The sequence below is a fragment of the Pseudoliparis swirei genome, chromosome 4, assembly GCF_029220125.1.
Source record: "Pseudoliparis swirei isolate HS2019 ecotype Mariana Trench chromosome 4, NWPU_hadal_v1, whole genome shotgun sequence".
Taxonomy (NCBI): Eukaryota; Metazoa; Chordata; class Actinopteri; order Perciformes; family Liparidae; genus Pseudoliparis; species Pseudoliparis swirei.
Window position 1 is genome coordinate 9,308,783 of NC_079391.1, and position 17,385 is coordinate 9,326,167.

The 17,385-nt window shown below is 40.2% G+C and overlaps 1 protein-coding gene across 1 annotated transcript in view; it reads left to right on the forward strand.

Annotated features, from left to right (window-relative positions):
* Positions 1-3,366, forward strand: part of kiaa1549lb (KIAA1549-like b) — a 60,193-nt gene extending 56,827 nt beyond the window's left edge. The window contains exon 22 of the mRNA XM_056412700.1: positions 502-3,366. Within this exon, the coding sequence (XP_056268675.1) occupies positions 502-765 (264 nt within the window). The 3' untranslated portion in view covers positions 766-3,366. The remainder of the gene's footprint in view (positions 1-501) is intronic.
* The last annotated feature ends 14,019 nt before the right edge of the window (positions 3,367-17,385 follow it).

Here is a 17,385-nt window from a genome sequence, read left to right on the forward strand (position 1 = left end):
TCTCCCCTGCCCTGCAGTCTCTTTTTCTAATTTTAAGGCTGTCGTTGAGTGGACACAACAAAATATCGAGGTAGTTGAGCACATTTCCCTAAAAATCGCAGATTTTTTATTTCTTATTATTTAAATTTGACCTTTGAAAACTTGAACATTTACATGTAGACCATTTTGGAGTTCAAACAATGTTTGAACCAAAGTCCATTTCAGTATTATCCACTCACTCACACAGTAGATCTCCACGTTTAATACTTTCCACGTTATTTCTTCTCATTCATAAGGATTTTTTACGAGATACAATTGTGTATATTTTTATTCATCACCCATTTAAATCTGTTTAAAATAGTGGTGCAAGAGAAAATGTTCACTCAGCAAAATAAAATAAGTAATAGTTGGATATACTATATCTTTCCAATTAACTAACTGGCTCATAATAAACTAATTTCCGTGAGTAGTAATGTTATAAAGTCACTTTATTACTGATTATTCAACTTCCCTGTGTTCCAGGTTCCTCTGCCTGGGTATTTCGAGGCTTTTCCTCATCCCCGCTACCCCCAGGGGAGCCCCACCAGGCTGCCCCTGCAGTACAACCAGGCGCTGGAGCAGCCACCCACGTCCTCCAGCACCGCATCCCAGCAGAGGCTGCCTCAGGCGGTGAAGGACATGGACAGCATGCCCCTGAGCAGCCTCTCCACCTCGGCACTCGTGCAGGCCATCCGGCTGGAGGTGGCCAAGCTGGCGAAGAAGCAGAACGACGTGTTTGAGTTTTAATTTGTATTTCTCCCCTCTTGTATGCAAGATATGGTAAAACTGTGGATTGGTCTTCAACAGTACACAACGTTTTTTTTGACCTTTTTACTGTAACAATACCCACTGATTGATTTTTGTTTACACACCCTGGGGTGTATTGCAGCTCCTGAAAAGATTGTTTTATTTTTAGAAGAAAAAAAATGCCATCCTCTATTGATGATGTCCAAAGTAACTACATGCAATTTTTCTTCTTTTTCTATGAGAAGAGGGGGAAAAAAAGTAGCATTATTGTCAGTACTAAGAAGACCAAATACTTTCTGTCAGATGCGATAAGTATAACCACAGTGTATAAGAGCATGTACAGTATTTGGACATCATCTATCTTTTCTTCTTTTATGAATCGTTAGCTTCAACAAAACGATCTAAATCAAAATCACTTCATTCAGGCATCCGTACCACATCAATCCACCACCAACTCTTCACTTTATTTCCACATCAGATACCAACACCATAAGAGCTACTTCAAATTGAGAATATATATGTATCTGCCTTTTTCATGTGCCCAATTGAACATGAAATCTTAAGTTGCACCTACGATGATGTCACTCATAAATGGACATTCTTGCATTTATATATCTGAAAATATAGAAAAGCATCTATCTCTCATATTTTTGGGTGCGCACAAAGTACATTGACTTGATTGACATCGCGTAAATACTTAAAAACATGACCTTTTAGAAACCCTTATGAAACAGTAAAGTTATTTCATATTTGCACAGAGTTTTATGAATAGCCCATGCACGGGCGTTAGGATGCAAAGATGATTTATTGCACATTCAACTCCAAAATCTTTTCTCACAAAACAAATGTCCTTTGCTCTTGTTCAGTTCAGCTCTAAACAAAGTGAGCCTTGTTTGTTTACTGGCCTTCAGGCGTCTGAATGGTCTCAATGGGTGCATTTCATGAATGAAGACAAAGTTCATGTAAACTACTGACCTAATGAAGGTCTTACATCAGTACTCCTGTTCTAAGAAGTTTTACGTGCACAAACCATTGTGTAACCTTGTGAATGTCTGCCTGAGTGTCGACTCTGAATCAGTGGACAGCACAGTAGTTTTATTTTCCCAAGAAAGGTTTCAGCAGCTCTTTGTTCAGTGTATCAACGTGCCCTGGAATCATCCAGTTTAAATATGCTGAGGTCGACGTTTACCTTCAAAAGCTAATTGATGAATTGCAAAAAAACTTTAAACTGCTCCTTCACATTAGAAATCAATATGAATTATGATAGAAATCATCTACATAGGTCATGAGAGCATCACCATTGAAGAAGCGGTCAAATTAGATGAAACAAAAGACTGCAGACGTAAATAAAATCCTAATGAGCCTTCTGATAGCTAAGGACATTTAGGAAACTCGTGCTTGCTCGTATTATTCCAGCAGCGGAGGTTAAATCTCTCATGAGTGGAAGATCGGGACAGTCATGATCCAATTAAGCTTTTTGATGACATGATTGAATTAATATCTTGAAGCTGCACATTTATCTGCATCCCTTAATTGGCCAGTCAGACCGGAGCCGCCATACCAGGCAGTGCACAACACTAAACTACAAACTATTCAATGGAAGAAAAAGTCATTAAATCATTGCACACTTTCTCAGAAAGACTTGCATTTCCCAGTGGCATACATTCCTTCAATTGTTTCCTGATGAGCCTGTACCTGTAGGCCTGTACAGGTGCTGTGATGCAGTGGTTCTCAACCCTTTTTAAAAAAGTGATGTACACACTCTGGAATTTTCTTTTTCAGCCAAGTACCTCCCAACCAGCGCAAGGCATTTTTGGTTGAAAAAATGATGTAATAGTTTATGAACACACACTTATATTTTATTGAATTTCCCCAGGGGTACACATACCCCCATTTGAGAACCACTGCTGTAATGTGTTTGCATAAACATTGAGATGCTACTGTTACTATATTATTGAAAATCACATGGAAACTGATGAGTAACGTCTAAGCTGGCATACGATAGATGGCAGTTGTGACATAAGAAAGATGTGTGAAAATGGCTTCATATAATTTCATTTCATTGGACAGTATTGTTATTATAGCAATCATGGAAGAATTTAGCCTTTTTGCATTATGGATCCTTGTCCTGTTCCAAGAAATTTTCTTTTATACTCATGCCTGTTGGTGTCTAAATAGGTATAAGGAAAAACTGTATGTCTTATACACAACAAGAACTTTGTTGTTGCTTTTTTTCCCAATATTCCTTTAACCCATTATTCAGAGGAGCACTTCATGTCTTAAGAACTGTACTTAATACAGTCAAACCATTTTGTGTTTACCAGAAGTGATGGATCATTGAAAATATTTTGCGATATTAAATAAAATACATATTAAAAAAATTATTCATTCAATAAAATGATACATAAAGTGAGCTAAACCTATTAAAATCAATGTATTTTTGTCTCCCTAACAGGATTCTCATTTCCTTTTCTCATGTGCTTGATCTTGTCATATTTGATGTTCCTCTGAGATTGATTTGAAAGTGAGACAAATGGAGAATGAAAGAAATATTAGCCTACATGATTGAAATTAAATAAAAGATTTTAATAGACAAATCAATCAGTAATCCGTGTCTTCAATATATTAATTTCTGCATGCCATGTGTCCTGATGAGCAATATCAAGAGAATTGCTTGAATCAATTGCTGCCCTGATGCTTTACTCAGCTTCCTTTCAGTTTACCACTTTATCATTTTGGACCAAATTAGTAGTAGAGGTGAAAATTATGACCATATATTTACACCACAGAGACACGTCCCTTGAGGCAGATTAGTGGTTGAAGGTGAAGGGATTCACAGGTTGGTATTTGTGAAGCGTTAAATGACCGGCTGTCAGCCGCGATGCCGGAGCTTCCATCCAAGGCTCGGCCTCTATCTGGCTCAGGCCGAGTATCTGCAACTACACACTGTACGGGAATCATTATGGTATCATCGCTATGGTGACACTCGTTAGATTTCTGCAAAAGCCCAAGCATCAGTCTACTTATATGTTACTGGACCACAGTCAATACAGAGGGAACACAGAATACACTTTTACACCTTTACCTGCAATTCATATCAAAACAAGGGCAAAGTGGAAGAGGTTTAAGTGGAGGCATGGAGGGAAGGGAGAAAGAAAGAAAGGAAGACAGAAAGAAAGGAAGGAAGAAAGAAAAAAAGAAAGAAAGAAAGGACCAAAAGGCATACTACACATACTCAGTGATGTTATAGCAAAATCAAAAATAACAAAGGAACTGCAGTGACATAAATGAAGTCACTGACTAGCAGGTGATGAGGGGAATGAGTGACAGGTGAAACTGGTCAGGGTGGGGCAGACAATCAAAAAAGTGGTCAAACCAAAAGACGAGAAATAAAACCAAACAGGACCTCTACGTGTTGCTATAGGACAGGTCATCGTGGTCAGCTCAGGCCTGTAATGAGTGCAGTAACGTTACCCCACCACATGGCCACGTAGACCACGTGTTCACATGGAAGGCTGAGGCAGACGGTCTGAAGTCACTGCAGATGCTCCATGTCATGCAACATGAAAACAGACATCAGAGTCGTCACGCCCCGGATCAGAACATTTGATAACAAAACAGCAAAGGAAAGACATCATTTATGAGTATGGCTGTGTATCGTGAAGTTCATTTTGTTCTGTTCTTTGGCTGCTCGCTCAGAAACCTTTGGTTGTACGTTGGAGTAATCAGACTAAATGTTGTACTGTTTGACTCGGTGGGTTTTCAGTTTTCATAGAATGATATTGTGCTGGTAGCATGACGTAGCAACATCACGAGCAGCACATGTGTGAATGCTTTGAGAGCATGTTTTTGTAGTGTGCTCATTCAGGTTCTAGGTGTTGGAATCGTGTTTCATTTAGAGGACAATTTGTTATCATGACCTGAGTTTCTTCCAGTTTTGTGGGCATGCAGGATGAATGTGTTGCTACACGTCTAACATGTCCTCATCTGCTGTGCCGTGTGCTCACACGGGTCCAAGCTGTTGTTCCTTGATTCTGACTATTGACACGTCTTTTTGGTGTACTGTAATTAATAGAGGAGAAATCATTTAAAGAACGAATTCTGTATTAATATGTCAATTGTTCTCGTCTTTTGATTCAAATTAAGCATCATTCCTCAACACATTCATACATACTGCAGCTTCCATCTTGGAGACTGGACTGCAAGGACGTTTCTGGATCAACGATTCTGATCCCTGGGGAATTTTTACTTTGTAAGTGAGGGGGAGACACACCGTGCATTCATAGAAACGGATGCTTCTCACAATAATTACTATACTGTTCACAGTAACTAAGCAAAAAAAAGCACAATATGAATATCTTATTTGACATTCATGGATTTATTTGTGGATCTAATCTGTGTATCTTCTGAAATTGGAATGACGAGAGTAAAATAAAAAAAAGGCATGTCCACTAAGTTGCTGCTGCTAACCCTCGAGGTTTCTCCTCCACATGGTCCTCTTGTGTCCTGTAAGGTCTCAATGTAAGGAGATCATTTTACTCTTCCTATTTTGGTTTGATTATCAAGGTGAAATCTCCTGAAAGCTCAGCGCTTCATTGTTATTGTTTGGGACTATTAGTTCTTTCTGCAATTTCATAATTTTTTTCAGGAAATGCAGTGGAACTAATTTGACATTATCGTATTTGAGAAACATCCATGAATGTCACCGCCACACTTAATATGCTAGTTAATTGGTTTTCTTGTTTTGAATTCCCCGATATATAACAAATAAAAAAAGGAAAATTAAATACCAATTTAATAAAACAAGGACACGAAAATACCATTTAGATAAAACAAGGACAAATAAATACCATTTAGATAAAACAAGGACAAATCACTTAATAGCTTGACTACTTTTTCTAAATTTGAAACTAACCAGTTAGCCTCCAGGGGATTTTTTATTTATCACAAGATCAAATGATATGTGTATAGATAACTGATTGTGTGTGTGACCGCCATATGTCAATATGCCAAAATCAGATCGCCCCATCTTTGTTTGTCTTTTCTCCGCCTTTGTGTACAAATCTGTAGTTCAGCATTATCCCACCAGAGCTCAGCCTAAAGCCATGCACACAAATGTTCTCCCTCAGTGAGGGGAAGCACTTTATTAGAGAGAGAGAGAGAGAGAGGCCATGCAATGAATACAAGCTGTTAGAAGCTTGAAATGTTTGACGGCATTATTTTCAGAGAGTTGTTGATTCTGTGGTGTTTATTTGTTAACTTTGCTGTATCAAAATGCATTTTATTAAATGGTACGCAAAAGTTTGACAACCTCCGGTTCCCCATGGGTGGACCGTGAGGGACGAGGGATGTGTTAGCGATGATGGGGTGTTCCACTGTACATTAGTGTCACTTTCTGGCTTTATCTGTTCCTAATCTTGTTGCCATATCTACACAATGATTCACTCTTAAATCAGATCTGTGTTGTAACACAACACTTTATGTCTGTGCATTTGTTTTTGTCATGATCCATCATTGTTACATCATTGCTTTTAAGGCATCTACACTGTACACTCCTCTTGGGTTGAGTCTTTTATTATCGTTGTGCTCCGTTATATCTCCTTATAAGTCTTTCTTTCTGGTAGTGTCTTCTTTTCATGGACATAACTAGAGTTGAAAGTGGCCGTTATTAGACGTGATGTAACTCTTGAGTGCCTTTTATTTCTAGGAACGGATCATTAAAGTAAGTATAGTGCAGCCTTCTCTTGTGCAGCCCAGGGATTACATGAGTACCACTATGGTCAGTGCAAGGACAGGTCAAGGAAAACACACTTTAACGTGAACAGTTCCCAGAATCTCATCGCATCACCATTTCCTCATCTGAACTGTTGCTTGGAAGTAATTAATCAAGATCTGTGAAATGTAGTGTAACCAGTCATTCTCTGTTTTGAAGGATCTAATGACAACAGATATGACGAATGATAACTCGTTGCTCTTCTCTCCGATTAATTCGATATGCTTTCCCTTTCCCTTCGCCAGTGGGGCGATTTCAATATGTGGACTCAGTGGGTGCTGGATTGAAAGTTAGACTCCAAAACCAGACTGACTGAGTCTCATTAACTCTGAACTGCACAGTGGAAGAAAACATTAATATTTTCTTACTGCCTGTTGTTGGCTCTGCAACCGTTGCTGGTTTCAAATGAATCATATATACAGTAAATAAAGCGTTGCAACTGTTTCTGCGTCAGGGCAGTTGAGCTTTAAATAGACTAACCTTTAGGGTTTTCATGAGAGCAGTCTAGTGTGGTGCAGCCGGCTATTTGATGTCATTCTATTGATTATTTCTCTGCCTGCTGTAGTCGGTGCATCTCGGCAAATTCCAGTGCACATAACTTGTCCACCTCCACAGCAAATGATCAGACCACTGCCATGACCTGATTACTGTGAGTGCAAAACTCTGCGTAGATTCTCAGCTCTACTGCACAATAGGAAGATAATAACTATATGCCCCCCCCCCCCCCCCCATAAACTGCTCCCTCTCCTCACATGTGTGGCTGTCTGAAGACACGAGTGGTTGTCCAAGATACTGGAGCTTTTATGCATGCTAAAAACCTACCTTGATTTTTTATTTTATTGGATCATAAATTGGATGAATGTCAGTGTTGTTGTTGCTGCTTATATCATTTAATTGTACTCAATTAAACTACTCATTCCTTCCCTCCCTCATTTAATCCTCGACTGTGTGTGTAAAAGTATATACATGTGGGGATGCTATGTGTGTCTGTGTCTGTGTGTGTGTGTGTGTATGTATGTGTGTGTGTGTGTGTGTGTGGGCCCTTGATGTAGATGTTTATGTATGTGGAGGTTGGCATGTGTACTCGCTGTGGGCTGGACTATGGATACAGATACTACTGTTTTGAGTGTATGTTTTTTTTGGTGTGTTTATTTTAGTGCTGTGAAAAATAACGCGTTAACTCAGTTAATTCAATTACAGGTTTAACAACAACATTTTTTTAACGCATTTAACGCATGCGCAGAATGAGCTTCCAATCCGTCTGTTGTTGGTCGTCGGGACGAAAAAAAAGTCACTTGCAAAATGAGCTTCCAATACACCACTTCAATCTGAACTCTGTCCGCTCTCATGCAGACGGTCTGTTCATCGGTAATGATCCTTCCGCAGGTTCACCTACGGAAACCTTGTTACGACTTTTACTTCCTGTAGATCAGGGTCTCAACACGTCGATCGCGACCTGCCAGTCGATCGCGGCGTAGTGTTGGTAGATCGCATGACATTAAAAAGATTGGCCCGCCCCTGACATGTTCTCTATAGCACGTCTTTGTTCTTTTATTAAACTAAACGTCTGTTGTTGATCGTATCTCCACAGCAGCATGTCATCTCTGTCTCTTCGCGTTGCGTTAACACTTATCGATCTCCGTCTCGCGCGCCACGGAGCTCCGTGCGCGCGCATCGGGACCGAGCAAAAAAAAGTCACTTGTCAATCTGTCCACCTGTCCGTGTCCGGGCCGGTGAGGTTTCAGCTTTGCAGCGGTGTCCCCGCCGTCCCTTTCATCACGGCCCAGTTCATGAAGGAACCACACAGTCAGTTTGCCTCAGCAGCTGCTAGAGGAAGACTGGAGGCCTTTAGATTGTATCATGGTGGAGTTAATGGTTGACAAACAAGAGAAACATGTTCTGTTTAACCCTCCTGTTACCTTTACATTTACGAACATATTTTACCCTCGGGGTCAATTTGACCCCAGCAATTAAAACCTCCAGAAAATTATTAGAATTAATATTGCTTCCCAAGTTTAAGTGTGAGGTACTTTATGTTTGTTTGTTGACTACCTAAATAGCCCTTTAAATAAATAAAAAAGTTGATATTTCTTATATGTTTGACACAGTGAAAAACAGCCTGGGGTCAAATTGACCCCAAAGAACACCGACATTAAACATTGAATGGGGTCAAATTGACCCGAAAGGTAACAGGAGGGTTAAACATTCTGTTTAGGATGAAGATGTATTAATGTTCCATATGGAAGAAAACTGCTAAATAACTGCTGAGTTGCAGCACCATTGTATAGAAGAATGTATAAATGTATATATCCGTCTTTTGTCATAAATCTCTATGTTCTCACATTAATCATGATTAATCCACAAAAACCTGTGATTAATCCGATTAAAAATGTTAATCGTTTCACAGCCCTAGTTTATTTATTTAAATGTCAAGGATTGCTCTGTTTAGCTGAAAATGCTCAATAAAGTTTTGTTTTTTTTAATTTAAAAAATGTGTCTTTCACCTGTCCGCAGTAGCTTTTTATCAGCAGTATGAAATCACCTTTTGATGAAGTTTCTTTGACATTTTTGTTGTTTTTTGTTTGACTGTCTATTAAAAGCTCTGCAGCACGACCTTTAAAGGAATGAAGTGACACATGGGTGATCTCTCTCTCTCCATGAAGCAATGAACCCACCAGCTGTTTGTTGACAGGAACGTTAAGATTTAACTCATTTCTCTGGGCAGATTTGCCATTAAACCCACTCTTTACTGACTATGCCATTTCTAGCAGAATAATATGGATGGAATATTATTGGATCATGTTTGGGAAAGTGTTCACAGTTTAACTTCTGGTGCTTGGTTGGTTGGTTGGTTAGTGGTTGGGTGGGTTTATTTGTTTTGCTTCTGACTGCGAGAGACACAGAAGAAGAAGAGGATGAGCAGAAGGAGTTGATGACGAGCAGAAGGAGGTGATGACCAGAAGGAGGGCGGGAGGGAGCTAGTGAGTGAGTGGTGGGTGGGTTGGTTAGTTAGTGGGTGGGTGGGTTGGGGAATGATGGGTGAGTGGGTTGGTTAGGAAGTTAGTGAGTGGCAGGTGGGTTGGTTAGTTAGTGGGTGGGTAGATGGGTTGGGGAATGAGTGGGTTGGTTAGTGAGTTAGTGAGTGGTGGGTGGGTTAGTTAGTTAGTGGGTGAGAGGGTTTCTTTTTTGCTTCTGACGGAGAGATATGCTGAAAGAGACGAAGATGAGCAGAAGGAGATGAGCAGAAGAAGGCGGGGGGAAGCAGGTGAGGATGTGAGGGCGGCTTGGTTAGTTAGTGGCTTTCTTTTTTTCTAATTCTGATGGCGAAGGATGCGGAAGGAGGCGAGGACGAGGGCTGGTGGGATTTATAGGGTTGATGGGTTGGTTAGTTAGCGGTTAGGTGGGTTTCTTTTTTTCCAGTTCTGACGACGAAGGAAGCAGAAGGAGGCGAGGATGAGCGGGCGGGTGGGTTGGTTAATAGGTGGGTTGGTTAATAGGTGGGTGGGAACCTCACCCTCTCTCTCGGCTGACGGCTTCTTTTTTCACTTCTGATGGCGAAGGAGGCGAGGATGAGAGGGCGGGTGGGAGTGAGTGGGTTGGTTGGTTGGTTAGTTCGTGGGTGTGGGTGTTTCTTTTGTTATGCTTCTGACGGCAAGATGCACAAAAGGAGACGAGGACTAGTGGAAGGAGGCGAGGACGAGAGGTGACCGAAATGACAACATATTTCAAATATTGGTTTATTTTTGTCACTTACATTTTTTTATTCATTTAGACATAAAAGTACAAAAATGTCAGACATAAACAAATGTATGTGTGTATATATGTATGTACATATACATATATACACACATATACACATATATATACATATATACACACATATACACATATATATATACATGCATACATACACACACATATATACACATACACACATACATACATACCCCCAAAAAACAACAACAAAAAACAAAAAGAGAACAACAAAAAGATAAGGATAAGCCTCGCTGCCACCATGAAACCTGTTAATGACAGTCTAATCTCTGCTTTGGTGAGGCCTGGTGGCACCAGTAATATTAATATTGGTTTATTATGTTTCCATGTGTGGCCTCATTCATCCAAAGATTATCACGTTATGTCCATTCATCTTCTGTTATGTTAATTTATATCTTCAAATGATGCCTCAGAGAGAACAAGTGGAATTGGTGGCAAAATATAAATATTGTTTTCACAAGATTCTAAACATCCTCTCTACTCTGGCGTTGACGTCACACGCTCTTAGTTGCGCAATACACACCCATTATAACACCAGAAACGGTCTGAAAAAAAGTATAAAACATAAACAGTGACTGTTCAAAAAGTTTAACAGAAAAAAAGCTTTCTTTTCTCCTCAGCTATAATAAGTGATGCTGTATGCCCGCCTGCGTGTGCAAGTACATGGCGGGTATGTCTTATACTGTATATGTATATATATATTTTTGTTCATTCTCCCAACAACATTTGACATTTGTATTTCTGACAGTATGGCTTCATATGCTATTTTATTAAGTTGGAAAGTAACCGGCTGTGACAACCAGAGATTGATGGCAGTCTAAGAAAAATGTAAAATTGTCAGCTCACTGCGACTTGAGCAAATGTCTGAGAGGAAACTGTTCATTATGAACAGGTGCACACACACACACACACACACACACACACACACACACACACACACACACACACACACACACACACACACACACTCTCTCTCTCTCTCTGTCTCGCTCTTGTTCTCTCAAAGAGCTGATGAGGCAAGGCAACTGAATTTATAATTCCTCCCGTGTGAACCTCTATAAAACCTGGTAAGCCCATTCTCTCATGCTTCGAGTGTCTGCTTGGGTTCAACAGACAGTGAGACGGCTGTGTACGGGCTCATTAAATAAAATAAAATAAAGCTCCTGCTGGTGAAGCCATCATGGCCCTTTAATCCAGATCCTGGTCTATACTCCATCATTTGCCCGCTGTTTTTACGACTTATCCCAGCGCTGGGGTTTTTAACTATTTGGCCAAACTGCAAACAGCCCAGATCTATAGTTCAATAGATCGTGGGCCAGTGAGGTTACATTTTGGATTCATTTTTAGAACTATAGGTTGGAAGCTATTTTGTGGTGTATTCTTGGTTTCTCCTTCGCAGCGTGGACATTAAATTACAACTCTGCCTTGGTTTTAATTGAAAGCATCTTTGGCTGTGTGGGATATGCAGAGCTTTGGCTAGGAACAGAACGGATTAGCTCTCTTATGTGGATTTATATCTCCAACACTTGTCTTTGGGGAAATTAATGGGTGTTACTGTAAGCAGCTTTCTTTCTTCCTCAAACCTTTTTCTGCTGATTTCTTATTTCCTTGACCCCTTCTGCTACCTCCTTTCCCCTCTCTCTCTGCTGTCCCTCACTCGCCCTCTGTAGATTAATTGCTATGTGATAGCATATGTTAAGGACTACTTTGAGTTTCCCCACCCAGCTGTTTGAAAGTGCAGGAGTCAGCAGGATTTGGCTGCTTGGTCCTCACTTGCTACTTCTTATGCATTCCCTCCTTTGTTAGAATTCTACTTCAAGGCTCCTCCTCTCGTCCTTTATCCCTCTCACGTATCTGCTTTCCCCCTGCTAGCACTGTCATGATGTGGGAAAAAAGAAAAGACAAAAAAAAGACCTTCAATTTTTCTTTAATTTTGCCACACAGATATTCCAGGGAAGATGCACTTCTTCAGCGTGCATTCTGGCAATTTTACAAACAATACACAAATGTAGGGTTAATTAAACAAGTAAATAAAAACAATAGCAGCACCCAACCTCTCCAGGAGCAGATTATCATGATGTAGGACACTGAAACATGAAAGATCCCAAGAAAACAACACAAATTATACAATAAACTGTAATGAACTAGGGATGAAAATGAGCTTTCAGCTATATCTCTATATAATACAACATTTTACAAGTATTACAATTGGTTTATTGTATGACGTCCCAGTTTGTTTATGCTGGTGTGAAGGCTGTCAATCAAACCTCAGTGTGGACAAAACAACGTTACCTTGATACATCTTGTTTTGGGTCCTAAGTGTTGAAATGGGAAATTCCTCATCACAAAGCAAGTAAACATAGTGACCTCACAGATACTATGCATTACATAATATTTTAGTGAACAAATATATGAATAAAATAAAGATCTTTGTGAAAGTCAAGAGCCAGTGCCACCAAACACGCTACCATGACGCCGGGTTCATGGTGCAGTTGTCTTCTCACCTACAGACACTCTGCTTGGCAGATTCCACTTTCCACTCCGTGACTTTTGTGACCGCTGCTGTCAATAATAAGGAAGTGAAATGAGGTGAAGGAGGGAATGAAAGCCAGAGAGGCTTATTGAATACATAAATCACTTCCTGGATAGAGGCTATGTTGTTTCATTGCTAATGGATCTCTGCCACTGCTCCGTAAATCACAGAACACACAGCCAGACGTAGTACTACTAGGAGGCAGGACACTGATGATAGAAGACATTATTCTGTTTGCTTTCTAGTCTGCCTCCTAGTCTGCAATAATCCATGATATTTAATAAATATGGAAGCAAATAAGGGTCAGACATATTTTTTGATCATGGGAAATGATTTACACAAATCATTTTTACAGTCAGTTCATTTGCAAATGAACAAAAATGCATGTATGTGACTGATTATAATACATTCACACAGATAATTTGCATGTGTCGTCGTAGGAACTATTTTGTGCATGTGAAATACAAATTTGTACAAGATTAATTTCAGGCGTGAGGTTTTCCAGAGGCTGATAGAAGACACGCACATTCTGTGTTTCCGTGTATGCGACACCGAAATAATCCTGTTTTTAACTCTGTTATTAACCCTCTATAAACAAGTCCAATGTGTATTGAGAGCATTGTTGCTGGTAGCAGAATTTCCGTTACATCATCCAAACTACTTCTCCTAGTCAGGGTCACTGGAGCCGATCCTAGCTGACATTGGGCGAAGGCCGGGTTCACCCTGGACAGGTCGCCAGACCTTGTCAAGAACCGGGCCGCACGGCCATGACAACAAAAGGGGCGTACGCACCAGTAGTAGTTGAAAGAAAGAGTTTTATTTAACTTAGGTGGCATAACATAATTTAGGTAGAACAAACAGTGGCATGTGGGGTCAATAGTTTCAGTGAGTGAGTGAGTGTGTGCGTGCCTTTGTGGTATAGTGTCGGGTGGGTCAAACCATACTATTCTACAACCAGCCAAACAGGTGTCTCAGGAAGAAGAGAGAGACAAAGCTCCTGAGACCAGAGCTCCTGTTAACAGCAGCACTGGCACACAGCAGCACAGGTGTTGCCAATGCTGCTGATTACCTCAGGTGTTTCCACTCTTCTGTTTACCCTTGGCCACGCCCACCTGCAGGAACACGAGCCAGTGGTAGAGAGGGTCGTCACACCATGTAGAGACAGACAACCACTCACGGTCACATTCATAACCTTCATGTCTTTGGACTGCGGGAGGAAGCCGGAGAACCCGGAGAACCCGGAGGGAACCCACGCTGCCACGAGGAGAACAAGTCAACTCCACCCAGAAGGAACCGCTCTGACCTGGAATCGAACCCTGCACCCCTTGCTGTGAAGTGACTGCTTGTCACCGTGCAGCTCCCTGGTAGCAGAGTTAATAAATACAAATGAATGTCAAGGTATGTAATGATTCTAAATGATGAATCATACACTCATACCTTTAATGCCGATTGGTTTAGATTCAATATTTGACGCCACCCAACTTTGAACATGCAATTTCTGTAAATATGTATTTTTCTTCGTGGCTTTAAGTTTAAGGTAGAAATTTAACACCTGAACATCTGAAAAATGATTTACTGCACCTGTGACTACAACCGATCACGATGTCACGGTGTACTGACACACCTATTACATCACTGTGACAACGTTCTTGATCTCATGCCCTTTTTGCTCATTTAATATAATAAACTGACGACTGCCTCTGCATTAGGGATTCGGTAAGGAGTCTGATTCAATCGGATGAGCATAGTTGCTGCTTTTTAAAGTTTGATGTTGACCCAGCCTGTGTCCTCTGTGAGGAGTGACTTTGGCTTGGTGCTCCTAGGCTCCTGACTTCTCATGCTTCACTAGCCGTACTACAGTGATTGCTAAAATCCCTCAGCTGGAAAGAAAAGCTTCATTAGAAGGGGAGATAGTTAATGAACTCTGATCCCATGCCCTCATCTGATCACTCACAGCTTTCACTACCTCTGGATCTTTCTCAGATAGATAAACGAGTAAAAGGTAATGTCTTGTTTTTTGTATTTTGGCTCCAAGGCACGTGGGCAATAAGGATGTTTGAATGAAGCTTCCCCACAGCCTTTCTAGTGTTTACCTTTCTATAGTGGGATGTGGGAAGCTGTAGGAGAAATACCAGGCTATTTTCTTTGGTATAGCTATTTTCTAATCAATTGAGTTGAGTGTGTGTGCTGCGTCTTCCCCATAGAGCCTGACAGGTGGCAGAGGTCAAATGTTTAATAATTTAATCACAAATTAGTAAAATTGTGCTCTTGAATTCCTTCCCTTAAATAACTGGATTCTCCCTCACATAAATAATTAGTTGTTTTTTTAAATCACTGTTTTATGCCCTCGTGTTGCTGACACAGTTGGTCTTCATTTAGTTGTTGGTTGTAGTTCACAAATATTTGTATGCCAGTTCTAGTGAGCGGCTGATGATATTTATACGAAAGCATGCAGTCTTCCCGTTATGTTTTTTTTACTGATAAGATTATTTTTAAAACCACTTAATTTCTCTTGACTGAGGAAATAATGATGAACAAAGCCAACAAAATGTAATGATAGTATAATGTGGGGCGAGGTGTGAATAATAATTTTCCTATCATTGTGAAGAAAACACATCAGTAATGTTGAGTGTTTATAAAAAACAACAAATGTAGATGAGCATTAACCACACGCAAATGACAACTTAATACTTTGAAAACACGATTACTGTCGGCTAATGTTTTTTACAAAGTCATCTCTGTTTTTGTTATTTCACTGTCGAGCATAGACACCAATTAATTCAAGTAAAAAAAAAACGTTCTTTTGGCCAACAACATTTTGAACCTTGCAATTAGTAAATGCAGTTGGCGAGAGCAGCACTGAGCCTCTCCTGCCCATCAAGCATGTTCAGGCTCTCACCCCTTGTGTTTTTGTCAGACTGGTACTGGTGACATGCACTTTGCTCTTTAATTTATGCAGAAACAAAAGCACCAGAGAAATGATAAACGAGGACACCAAACATTTCAGGACTGTCAGTTCAGCCTTATCAAGGTATACTGACGCTATCAGCTCTGTCCAGGGCTCTCGTTTTGTTTTCAGTCAGTGTCGACGTGTAAAAAAAAAAAATGTTGACAGCATGGATGTAGGGCTGCTCCCTGAAAGTCCATAGATTTATAAAGAACATTGTACTCTTGTAAATACATTGGTTGTATAGATATGAATGGTGATAACACAGCAAATAAAGTCCCATCCACAAAGCATGGTCAATGAGAGGGGTCCGTGCTTCAAGATGGGTCGGGTGTGTTGGAGACCTGGCCAAAGAGGACATGAGGACATGCACTCAAATGTCTCAACATTTCTTAAGTGAATTATTAAAAACAGATTGGCTTATAGTTACACTGTCAATATTTAATGAATAAAACATTCCCTCTGACCTTATTTGATTCGTCAGAGGGCAAGACATGTAGGGGGATGGCATATCGATAGCAACCATTAGTCTTTTTAAAGTTTTGATTGCCAATTTACTGCCTGTCGAACCAGATGGGATGGAACACAATGCATGAATGAGCCTTTTACTCTTGAATAGAGTTTATTATAAGGTGTTATTGACATAGAGACATCCTTCTAGTGAACTCTCTGCAGTCTGACCTTCATATCAGGACTAGGGGCCAATCAATATGTTTTTTTTCCAGGGTTGACCTCTATTAGTAATCAAGAAGACCAAAAACTGATATTTGGACATTTGTAGTAAAAATCATCATCCATTAGCAATGCATATATGTTTAATTAAAGGCTGCAAAAAAGAACTTTTCCACATTCCCTGTAGAAGGAGAGATGGGCATCAGACTGGATACAAAGCCTCTGATGACGACGCCTAATGTTGCTCGACACTTCTCTGGTGAAGTGTATCAACTACACTGCAGACTGGATTCACTACTAACAGTGACACATGGAGTGACAGCTGACTCGTATGAATGGGTCCAACACAGGTTTAATATGTCTTTTGGATGAAATGTCTGTATCCTCACTGGTCATGGGTCACATCTCCTCTTCAATCCCTTTTCCTCTCCTTGCTGTTCTCATACGGGATAACATGCATCTGGGTAACAACCATTTTCTTCTTGGGATTTTGCTTTTGCCAACACGGCAACACTTTAACAGTGAAACACCGGTTGTTTTTCAAGCTTAGAGGATTGTTATATTCATTGCAACTTCAGCACAATTCCATTCCTCATGTTTGACAACCAGCTGTGCTCACTCACCGGAGCAGCTACAGTCTGCGTTTTTTCTCTCATGCCGTCTATAGCTCCGTGGCGTTTATCGGCTGTTGCTATAGTCATGTATAACCATTTGGACAGTGCTGTGGACATTAAGCAAGATGCATTATACATTATTTATTTTTTAAACAGCAGAAATGCTGAATATTGCAGCCGATTTTAATCCACGACATTAATAGGTCGACCCTTAATCAGGACTTCTAAATTCTAAATATGTTCGATACAACAAAGTGCAAATCTTCTGAATAAGAATTGCATACTCTTTTCGATAAAAACAAGACTG